Below are 12,010 nucleotides of genomic sequence, written 5' to 3'. Positions count from 1 at the left end.
AGTGCACATATTACACAGTAGGCACAACTATGGAGGTGATGTAGTCCAGAGCTCCTGAATATTTCAGACCTTTTTGTCTGGAGGTAGGACCACCCATGTGGAACTAACTCTTTCTTTCTGTGACTCATTCTCCCTCAGTGGCCGCTCCAGTCTGGGTTTAGAAAGACTGTGCCCTCTCAGGTAAAGACCAGAATTCATACTCACTCCCTGGAATGTTATTTTTTTCTATTTGTTGGACTGGATACAGGGCCATTGCTTTGCCGTCGTGGCCAGGGGTCTCTGGTCTGAAGGCCAAAATCAGCAGACCTTCCAGTAGCGCCATTTCCTGGTAGATGCATTATTTACCACACTGGCTGCCAGCAGCCTGAAAAATGGTGGCGTGTGTGCAAAAACAGCATTTGCGGGCTAGTATGAGATTGGTTGACAAGCGTGTTTTTCAGGATTAAAATAAATTGTGAGAGAGGAGTATTTGTCAAGGTGTGTGTGTGTGAGCACTATTGCCCTTATTCCATAGTTTCAGAGAGGCGTTGTCTGTGTTAGAGGCTCAGTGTTACTGTCTCCTAACAGATGTTACACTAAGAGGAAGGTCGTCCAACCTCCCAGCACTCCACTCAGCAGTTAACCCCTGAAACACTCCCCTCTGCCACACTAGCCATTAGTAACAGTCCTCCACAAATGCACATATATATCAATCTCTCAACAAGGTTGCGTTGACCATGCATGGTAACGTTTATTCCAGACATGCAAAATGTACACAAGAAAGAGATGTAAACCTGTTGTGTAGACATAAAAAGGAAAATGAATGTACAAGTAAAAAAAAAAGACTAATTTGGAGAATTTTGTGACAGTAGAATGTATGTGTCTCACGCAAGACATTGTTTTAGGATCGCCCCAACTTATCATGCTTTTCAGCTAACCTCTTGCAATAACCTGCTTTGAAATAGCATAAGTCATCCCTTCAAATTAATCTTAGAACTACTGTATAGTCTGGAATTGACACATGCCCAGAGAGACAGTGAAGTACTGTACTTTCAGACAGCGAATGATGAGTAAAGGTTTTAAAGGCATATGCCCAGTGTAGTAAACATCTGTAGCTCTATCCAGACAGGTAAACACATCTGCTTTTTACTCCATAAGGTAAAGAGTGGGAAGAGATATTGAGAACAATCTAGAGTTTATTCGATTATGTGTAAGACAACGGTCAAATGGGAGCTTTACAAATGCAGACAGTGGGAGAGGATTCTTTGGATTACAGCTTTTGTTGCTTATTTCGAGAAGGTTTTTGTCAATATACCCCAAAGGCTGTTTTCAACTACCATAGATACTTTTATGGGCAAAAAAACAGACTAACTTTGACTAAAGTTGGAAGTATTATTCTTGAATACCCAATCAAATTCTTAATCATGTCTAGTTATCTCGTCTCTAAGCCCTTAACAAGTTAGTTAAATGATAGACAATTTTAAACAGTGATATGAAAATGGTCGGACTTGTGCAACCAAGTGTGTTAAATAAGCAAGGTAACAAGGTAAAACGGTAAATGTATTACCTATACATAAGCTATAAGGCTTTATGACTCAGTGATATTACTGCCCTACAATAAAGTTCTGTTGTGTGTTACCATAGTTACTGTAAACCTGTACAATGGGACTTCTACCAGATGGGGGAAATGCAGACAGACTGGCGTGCTACAGAACACAGACATACTACAACTGCTATCAATTAAAGCAATGTACCTTTAGCACAGGAAGGCTAACACAGAAACATTACCAAAAAAATGGTGTACTGTTTGTCCCACAGCATGCCTATATATTGCATATATATTCTCATATGAATTCATACAGTATCATAATATGGTTACAGAGGGTAAAGAGTAGGTAGGGATGACTGTAGAGGAGATAGTGGCGGTGTTTGTGTATAGTATAAAAGACATTCAGTGAAACAATTTACATTAACAGTCAAGGTATTACAGGTAATGTGCAGAGATGGTCAAAGAGGTTCGAAGGAGGAAGTGGAAATCGGAAGTGATAAGCTGGCCAATTGAATGACTTATGGTTTGGGAGGGGGGGGGGGTGTGGCTGGGGGTAGGGAGGGTTGGCATGCGTGTCAATATAATCAGGCTCCTCCCAGAGCAAGGCAAGGGGTTGTGGGGGGCACACAATGGGAGGGGCAAGAGGGGAGGTTGGAAGTGATTGTAGCAGTAGGATGTAAGTATGGTTTACATGAATGTACAACTTTCTGTATTCTTTCAGCTAGTTTCTTTATATTTCCAGTCAAAACAACACAGACAGGTAAAGAGTGTTTACATCCCAATTGAACACAGATATACATACTACCTTCAAGACAAGGCATGCAGGTGATCTCTGTTTTGTCAAAAGGTCTACAAAATAATGAAAAACAAATGTAAAAATCTGCCAAATTGTGTTTCTTTCCCCAACATTTTGCCATTCAAGGCAACAACCACTCATGCGTAACAGTCTCAATCAACCACGCTCAACTCCACATACAAACCTTTTATAAAATGCACATTTAGATCAATTTGTAAACTACAATTGCAAACTTTAGCAGTATAGTTATACAGACTGTGTATGTTTTAATGCAACAAGGTAAACCAGGAATATATTAAGGTCACCATATAACCATCTGAGGTTTGTGGTCCCAAAGCTTTGAAGTGCCTGTTTGAAGAGTTCCCACCATTCTTCATACAGAATACATAATTTTTTTGCTCCATCCCTCTTTCCTTTAGTCATCATCTCCCTGTCGTTTTCAGACTCCATTAGTCCAGAGAGAGGTGCAGTGAGTCTTTCCAACCTGAGTGTAAACCATCACTTTCATTCTTTAAACATTATATCAAGTATTTTTTTTCGTTATCAAGCTAAAGTTACAGAAGTCTAAAGCATGCATTTCTTAGATCTTTTATGTTTTTGCTTATTGGTTTGCTTTGCTACGGCACCTACTCTTCATAGAACTTGTTTATTTTTTGCTGTGTTTCTCAGAAGGCCTAATTACAGGGAGGCATTGATGAAGATAGCTTCTTTTTTGATTTTTGGAATGGTCAGAATCGGTAGATTTTCACATGATGCATCTTGGGATTGGTCTGCAGCATGCATGGTGTCCTCAGAGCTATTTACTGGTCACTGTTAGGTACAGGATAGGAAAGGAGAATAGAAAGAGAATTTTGGAAACAAGAGGAAGAGGGGAACAAAAGAAAGGAAGTGAACAAAGGTGGAGAGAGAGGTGGTCATTTCAACAGAATGATGACAAACAAACTGTGCAAAATTGCCAGGAAACCAGGGTGTCCTGTGACTGCCAGCTTTAATAGCTGCAATGCTAATCAGACCATGCACACAGCTCAGATATCATATCACTTAGTAAAAACACACACGCACAACCTGGCACATGTATGAGTGTGTGTGTTGGTGTCATAAATCATATCTGAATGTGAGAGAAAGAAAAAAATATATATATAACAATTATTTTACAATATATTCATATCTTAAATGTTTCACATAGTTGTGGTCTGTGTGTGTGTGTGAGAGAGAGAGAGAGAGAGAGGGAGAGAGAGAGAGAGGGGGAGAGAGAGAGGGAGTCCGTACCAGCGATCACCACGTAGACCACGATGATGAGCAGACCCAGGATGATGGACACGATGCTAAGCAGGCGAGCCAGACGACCCAGTCTCTTGGCCCCGTCCATGTCACCTGACTGGAGACTGTTTCTGGACTGGAGACAACACACACACACAGTTTGATAAGACAAACGACAGAGAGCACACATCACCCTAGTCATGGTGAGATGTGATTATGTTCCAGTTTATCTTCAACCATTACAACAGTTCAACTTCAAACCTGAACACAAAGATAGAGGAAAGTGTGATACAGCATAAAACCAAACCAGCGCTTCTAGAGACGCCGGCAGTCTCGACAAACATAGTTCAACCACAGATTACCTCCTGGAACACTGAAGTACACATGAGTCTCATTCAATCTGCCAGGCTGAGTGTTTTACTGTGAAATATTTATTAGGGGGAATTCCATTAATCAGCCATAGCAGAAAAGATTCTTGTATTTTTTTTACACAAAATATTGGTTATTCTCAACAATAGCATGTTGCTGTTTTCAGGAGCTGTCAGTTGCCACATGATGGATGGATGCAGTATGCTAAAGCCTATTGGCCTATTGACGAATGCTGCAATGACACAGTACACTGTATCTGCTTCCGACATACAGACAGGTTGATGGACCAAAAGGAGGGCTATGTGTGCATGTGTATGCGTGCACGTGAGCGTTGTGGGGAAGTGGGCAGTGATCACAGAAGATCTCATGGGGAGACCTCCGGTTGCTCTCTAGTCTGAGAGAGCAACCGGATCACGCCAGAATGATGTCATTCTCTTCCTATTATCCAGGGTTCCCCGGCATGCCACATTTTCCCATTAACCCCCAACCCCCCCTAGTGTTCCCCAGGGTGACACACACACCCATACTCACTCACACACATTACATTAAAAAGATCAATAGCAGCATCCGATCTCAACAGTCAACAAACATCTCTCTAGATGACATGTGACCGAGCCACACACTCCCTTACTCTGTGGCCAACCTCAGGTTCCTAAAGTCTGCTTTCTCAGCTTTTTATCTGTTTTGATCGTAGCTCTCCATAAAAAAAGGGTCTCACTGACCAAACTGTTAGAAAGACCTGAAAGCTTTTATAGATTGTTAAATTTACTGAATCTTATGCCCAGCGGGTGCTGTCCATGGTGTTGAGCAGGAAAGTGCTGTCCATGGTGCTGAACTTTTCCTTGTAATATGCAGGCCACAGTAGAACACTACCCTAACAATAAAACATAGATCTCAATGACTGGGATGGTGAAAAAAAAGTGCTCCATCACATTGCTCATACCAATTAAATCAAATCCAATTAGTGAACAAGAAAAAGGAAGGAGGTCATCTAAAAACATTATTTGATCATACAATATATTACAGTGCAATTTACCTTTATTACATTAAGTTGCTTGATCAGCACTATAGCACTAGCACCATAACATAATAGAAAAACCTCAGTTGATACATCAAGTTGCTATTTTCTACTGCACTGATTTCTGTAGTTTTTCTTGAGGAAACAAATCTGCAGTTGCAAGGGAGGGACATTTGATTGTGACTCAGAAGTTGGACTTACAGATATGTGTTATGTATGATATAATAAGCGCTTGTCTGTCTCATTAACAGTAAAATACTGGGATGGGATGGTTACGTTTACAAATAACTTGGCAGAAAACTCATGTTACAAAATCACAGACTTTATATAATCTCATTACCTGACCTACGCGTGCTCTAATATCTAGGCTCTTGAATAGGTGACAACAGTGAGTGTGTGATTGTATTTGACTCATGTGCGGGTTTGTCTGCCTCAGGGCTGGGTTAGCCTCACCAAGGGATTGTATTACACTCTTTGTACTGCAGGTAAAGAAACACTCCGTCCTCTGCTCACCATCACTTTTCTTCTTTCCTTTGCGCTCAGTTTATACTTCTACCATCCATCCCTATGTTTGTCCTTTTCTCTATTCTCCTGTCCTCTGAGGTCCTCTAGGACAGCCAGGGTCAGACTGATTGAACCATACACTGTACAAGTGTTGTTTTTAAACATGTTTCATCATGAAGTGTAGAGTGGAACACGTGAGATCAAATTTCTGTGACTCCCTCTCTTCCTCTCTCTCGCACACACGCACTCCACCACCCCATGTGCTCATTTCCAGTACAGCAGGGAGAGAGTGATATCTTAGTGGGCCTGGGCATCAGAGTTTATATTGATCAGAACTCCAATCACAGAGTAAAAGCACCGCATCAGCACTTTTAATCAATAGGAGCCCCTCGGAAACACAGCCTGGTTAGATGGCATTTGCATCTCTTTTGCTTTGTCACCAAACTGGCCTTCCTAACACTGTACCATACTTGGAGTATACAGTACACAAGTACATATTTGTAAAAAAATAAAATATCTTCGCCTGCCATTGAAAGGTTTCATGGTGTGTATTTCTTATAGCAATTGAGCTTGTGTTGCAGTGAGGGTTATCAGATTACCATAGCTTGTGTGTGTGTGTGTGTGTGTGTGTGTGGACCTGAGGCTTGGTGACTTGCGGTGGGAGGGAGCCTTCCCTCTGGGTGATAAATGGTCGTATTGATGTGCTAGAAGAGGAAGGCCTGGTTGGTATTTTCTTATGACTGTAAAATTTCACTGGTGCGGCAAAATCCTGTAGACTCACATTGTGCCTGTCACTGTTAATTCCGCCCCAAAAAACCCTCACGTGCACCAATCCAAACACACACCCACACACACTCTCTCTAGCCTGCCTCCCCCACCCCCCTCCCTGTGGTTGCTCTGCAGTTGAAGAAGGAGAGGGGGAGACTCTAAGTCTCTAAGTGTTCTCCCTTCTCCAGCCTCCAGTCATTAATAATGGACAACATGGCCCGGGTGGTTGAAGCAGCCTGGGGGGAAGGCACTGCATGGCGAGAGACTGTGTGCAGGTGTCTGTACTAGCTCATGTGTGCCTACTGTATGGGTGTGAGTGTGTCTTAGGCTACAACAGGCTTAGGAGGGCCCTAGTTCTGACCAGTCAGATAACGTTCAAGCTTTGTCCAGTCACATTTAATAATTGGGTGTGCTTGCCTTTGCTGATCACATAATGCAGGTATTTCAATGCACTGCAATACAGTGAGACATCACAGGGGTTGTGGAAAGTATATTAGAAGATATGTGGGTTTGTGGGGTTAATCTACAGTATTGGGTGAACCAGGTCTGGGTGTATACTACAGTACAACACGGTACACAGATGGTGAGGTTTGAGAACACTAGTTTGGAATTTTAGTAAACATGAGGCAATAGATGTCTTGATATAAAGACTGATGGTTTTAAGGTTGTGAAAATGACTTTGGTTGTCTTTGGAAACACCAAGAAGTAGTATGTATCATAAAATGCTATGCACACGAAGACTTCTTGTATTAATGACTCAATTCATCTTCTCTAGATTGAGCTTTCCATAATTATCGAGATGACATTTGTCAATGTGTTTTGCCACTGTGTTGTCAGATCTGTTCCTTTAATATAAATTCTACTCTACTATCTTCTATTTTGAGAGCAGATGGGTGCTTATTATGAGGAACTGTATGTCAACTTAACTGCAATACTTGCTAATTCAATTTCTTGACAATGCTAACTAAGGTTAGAGATGGCATTGTGATTGAAACACTAAGATGTCAATTGTCAAACGGGCCATATTTATAACTCACAGACTTACATAGAACCATGCAAACAACAGTACTTTACCATTTGAAATGTACAATTGTATAGCATCCATACCAAACTATACTGTACCGTAATGTAGCCAGCTAGCACATTTGTACATTTAGGCCAAATTCAAGCTTTCAGAGCTGTGAAATATATCAAACATGCCATATTGCAACACAAATTGCTTAGATTGCTAATAAGAAACCATTTACCACCCCTCATCTCACACAAACATCCACAGAAAGCAAAAAGCCATCCATTCGGCTACAAGCCACTAGGCCATATTTCACAGGCAAATCTGCCAAGCGAGCAGTAACGGCCCTGCAGTTTTGGCCTCCCTATTACCCAGAGAGGCCGCGCTGGCCAATAAAAGCCTATTACCCCCAGCCTCCCCACTCCCGGTAATTGACTCCCCTTCTGTGTTGACTTCTCTTCTGCATTTCCATGCCGCAAAAACCTCAGAAGTAGCATTGGTCTCAGAGCTGTTGCCTCACCTCACACACAGCCACACTGGATGCATGGGCTGCAGTACTGGGAAGGTGTCACTTACTGGACTGGATGTGAGGCTGAATGTGAGGTTGTGGAGGTATCAGTAGGCCTACTGTTCTCCACTCAAACAACACTAACTATAGTCTGATTGCTCTTCTCTACTAATATCAATGTAGGTTGGGTTTTAAGGCTGTTAGAGAGTGTGGGGTATTTGTTAGGACTCAAGATATCAGGCATATAGAGATACAATGCATTAGCTGTGTTTCCTGCGTCGATTTGAGTGTTCATTCTTATCCAGGTACTTCATGGAAGGAAATGAGCGGATGTCCATCCTGTCTCTACTAGCCATCTATGTCTCCCATACAACCTTATAGGACAGATCTTGTGTTTATCTGGGTAGCGGAGCTGGCTAACAGCTTCAGCTTGCCCTCTGTAGGAAAGCTAAATTGACTTTTCTCGCTTTCTATTGAGTTAGTGTGCAGCTCTGGTTTCCTTTCCTTTGCTCTTCCTCTTCCACACCTGTCTCCTTCTCTTGTCACCTTTGTTATTCTCTGCTCCTCTCTTTCTCTCTCATTGGTGAGAGTCAGCATGATGTGATGTAAGGATGAATTATCTTGGTCTTGTAATAAGTGGCATGGGGTCTGGATTTAATTGAAACATCACAATTGCTTAAGTATACATTTCTGCTTGGATAAGCAACTCAGTTAATATCCTGTGCTTCAATCTAGATAATGCTGAACTGCTTGAGGCCTGAAGCACTGTAACACTTTCCAAGAGGTTTTGAGACATGAGTGCCACTATTGGAACAGGGCAGCTTTGACATTGATTGGTTAAGTTCTCACTCAAGTTGTCACTCAAGTTTTGTTGAGTGACAACACCTGAATAAAAATCCCTTCAAGCCAGATACAGCTGTGGAGACTGCAAACCACTGAGCTGTGGGCTCACTGCAGGAGAGAGAGAGAGTATGTGTGTGTGTGTGTGTGTGTGTGTGTGTGTGTGTGTGTGTGTGTGTGTGTGTGTGTGTGTGTGTGTGTGTGTGTGTGTGTGCGTGCGTGCGTGCGTGTGTTTGTGTGTGTGTGTGTGTGAGGGACGGATGGATGGATGGATGGATGGAAGGAGGGAGGCAGAGGGAGTGAGGCAGAGGGAGGGAGGCAGAGGGAGGGAGGGAGGCAGAGGGAAACAGAGAGCCTACAGGCTTTATCATTACCCACCTGTAATGGAAAAAAGATTCAGTAAAGCCCTTTAAAAAAGACTCCCAGTGATTCATTGCTACATATGTGTATGTTCTTGGACAGTATTAACCTCAGAAATGTACAAAGACCAGACCATAACTTGGAATGCAGGCTTGTCTGATGCAGTTCAGTAGAGAGGAGAAGCACAAATAAATACAGTTCCTAATGATTGCTACTTTATGCCTACACTGCTTCTTTAATCAGTTGTAGAGATCTCAGGATTGCTTGATGATCCAGGTTAAGTATTTATTGGATTGCATTTTGCTCAGCTCAGGATGGCATACCGCTGCTGCTACCATGAATGATTGTAGACACACTGCAACCCTTTGTATTCAAAACTCTGAACATGGTCTTGTAACAATGATTAAAGTATACATGTTGCTGCTGTTTCCTGTGGTCACATGCCATTACAAATGTGTGTGGCCTGACCCACCTACAACGCACACATACACACAAACGCAGATTTGTTTGTACAGACAGATTTTCAGTTTCTAACTATTTGAGTTATTGCTGTTCTGTCGCAATATGTTTCCTTGGAAAAAAACATCTACTAAATGAATAGAATTTAAATGAAATGTAAATGTGTAAATTACAGAACCACATTTTCGGTCTCTTGGTTATTGATACTCTGCTGGTATGGCATCAAGTAGGAAAGATTAATGAAGCCAAAACTGAAAGCCAAAATGTCAGTTTTTCTACCCTCCAGAACAACTGTAGAATCAACCTATAAGCCTAATATAGGTTCTCTCAAAGAAAACCAAATTTAGATTCAGCGCGCCCATTTCCGTTCTCAAACCTCATGTCAACAAAATCGATATAAATTTGAAGTGCTATGAAGTTAGCCAATAGTACACCACAAACTAAACTAATTTAGACAGACAGAAATTACGTTAAATCACCACATCCAAACAGAAAGAAGCACTCTCCAGTTTTTGATAGAATAATTTGAACAACAATTAATAATGAATGAGGAAAATTGCAGCAAACATGTTATGGAAGTGTGGAAGCGTCACGAGGTTATGTTTGTGCCCTAAACAGCAGTGGATCAATCTTAATTTGTGGGTGAAATACGCCAAACTCTAAAATGAAAATGTTATATATTATATGTTCTATAATTACATAAACCTAAATGTTACAATACGAAACCAAAAATTAGCTTCGACTATGATGTTAGTTATGTTAATTAATGTTATTTGTAAGCAATGTGGCCGTTTCCATCGCTCTATTAGCCTATTTGTCACATTTGCAGTATAAGGGTTTGAAATCGATGCCACTTGCTCACAGCTTCTGGTAACTTATTGTTGTCGCTTGTTTAAATTGCACGATAAAATCCAAACCATCAGATTGAATAAATTACCAGGGAAATTACCAATAATTTGTTTTAGGGAAAAGAGCGTCGCATGTCCTATGCAGGCGCTAGAGGAAGTGCAGGTGTGATGCAGATCTTTTTCTATCAATGAAGCAGCTAGACCTTGTGAATGGCAGGTCCAAAATGACAATAATTAGACCGACATTGTAATAACAGGACATGAGAAAGTTGCTTTTCAGATTTTGATGACTGCCCTGGTGCTACATTTTTACACATCAAACTGCACTTGGTCTGGTTTGTCATATTAATGAGGGGTAACCGATAACCCCACAAGGCTTGTGTAAGCAGAACAAGCATTTCAGGAAAAAACTGAATGGGAAAAATGACCGTTGACATTTGAAATGTACAAGTGCTTATTCCACTGTGGGCTACAGACTGTATCTACTTACCATAATTGAATATACCAATGCTACGATGCTGACGGGCCAGACAGGACAGAAGCAGGAGATGATCACGAGTATGAGATAGTCTTTGGGGTTTTGTGCCTCTTGAACGCCAGCATTACCGGTGGACGAGGTGCGGCTCAAACTGACCCGGGACGGGGAGAGCGGGGGAGCGCCCAGGTGTCCCGCCGAACCCGACCTGAGGGGTACACTGTGGCCATTCTGATCTGGATCGAGGTTCTTTTCGCCCCCAACGTTGACTGTGAAGGAGCTGGACATTTTCATTCCGTTGCCACCGGGCTCTGTAGTCACGGCGCTGAGAAGTTTTTCTGTCTCTTGGGACTCGTTGGGTTGCGCTGCAACACTTTCACCAAGTGTAGATTTTTCAAATGCTGTGTCAGTGTTGACAGCCATTCTTCAATTCCAAAGTCCAGGATTCAAAAATAATTTTATTTAGCTGTATTATTCTTTTATGCCCTAAGATCCCCTAAACGGACATAATTAGGCTTTATAAGGTATGTTAGACTGTAGTTTACGAAGCTCACCTTGCCTGGCTCTCACAATTTTTTATTTAGGCTAACAAATGAACACAAGGGAAAAAAATCCCAACAATCTAAAGATATTTGGGCAATAAAACAATTTCCCGGTAATATTTGCGCATCATTCTTCGCCTAGGACCAAAAAGAACGCCTTCGCCTCAAATCCGCAGTTTCATTCAATCCACACGCGCTAGCAGAAAGCGATTTCCTTAGAATTGTGCACGCGCTCTCTCCATCTAGAGCGCAAAGGAGGAACAAATCACTCAATGAACCGCCTGTCGCCTGCCTCTCCCACCACGTTGCACCATTATCCACAGGTTCTGTTATAGCAAGCAGGTTAACGCGTTGTTTTGCGTTAAATAACCAAAAACGATGAAACACTTGCGATTTCACATAAATATGACCTAATGACTTTAAACCCCTTCCGTTTGTTTGATCCGCACTAGGCCGTGTCTCAAGGCTCTTTCTGACGCTGCAGCAACAAAGCAACTGGGCAGAACTTGTAGCAGAGCAGTGCGGCTCCCCCTCCCCATCTCTTCATGCCTCCCTCCCTCCCCCCCTCCCTCCTTCTACTCTTCCCAACATCAGCACCAATGGAACTGAGCCAGCAGCGGGATATGCAAGGCGGATTTCCAAACGCTGCATCCTGTACACGGAGTAGCAAGACTTGACCGAGGTCAATAATATTAATAAGCAAAGAAAATTCGCAGTCGACATAAT

At 42.1% G+C, this 12,010-nt stretch overlaps 1 protein-coding gene across 1 annotated transcript; it reads right to left on the bottom strand.

Moving 5' to 3' along the window:
* Positions 1–2,106: 2,106 nt before the first annotated feature.
* trarg1a (trafficking regulator of GLUT4 (SLC2A4) 1a) lies at positions 2,107–11,751 on the bottom strand. Its single transcript, XM_084674671.1, has 3 exons — positions 10,758–11,751; positions 3,594–3,720; positions 2,107–3,134 (listed from the first exon to the last, which is right to left on the bottom strand). Exons 1-3 carry the CDS (start codon positions 11,163–11,165, stop codon positions 3,121–3,123), a joined length of 549 nt encoding a protein of 182 aa, XP_084530797.1. The 5' UTR covers positions 11,166–11,751; the 3' UTR covers positions 2,107–3,120.
* Positions 11,752–12,010: the final 259 nt, after the last annotated feature.

Source organism: Hypomesus nipponensis, chromosome 15 (assembly GCF_054491055.1).
Source record: "Hypomesus nipponensis isolate SF chromosome 15, ASM5449105v1, whole genome shotgun sequence".
Classification (NCBI taxonomy): domain Eukaryota; kingdom Metazoa; phylum Chordata; class Actinopteri; order Osmeriformes; family Osmeridae; genus Hypomesus; species Hypomesus nipponensis.
This window is presented reverse-complemented; position numbering and strand designations above follow the sequence as displayed.

Excerpts from the sequence above, each read along its gene's own strand:
- trarg1a (XM_084674671.1), bottom strand. The coding sequence starts at position 11,165 with ATGGCTGTCAACACTGACACAGCATTTGAAAAATCTACACTTGGTGAA. Across the intron at positions 3,721-10,757 it reads CATTGGTATATTCAATTATG|TCCAGAAACAGTCTCCAGTC; the intron begins GTAAGTAGATAC and ends TGTTGTCTCCAG.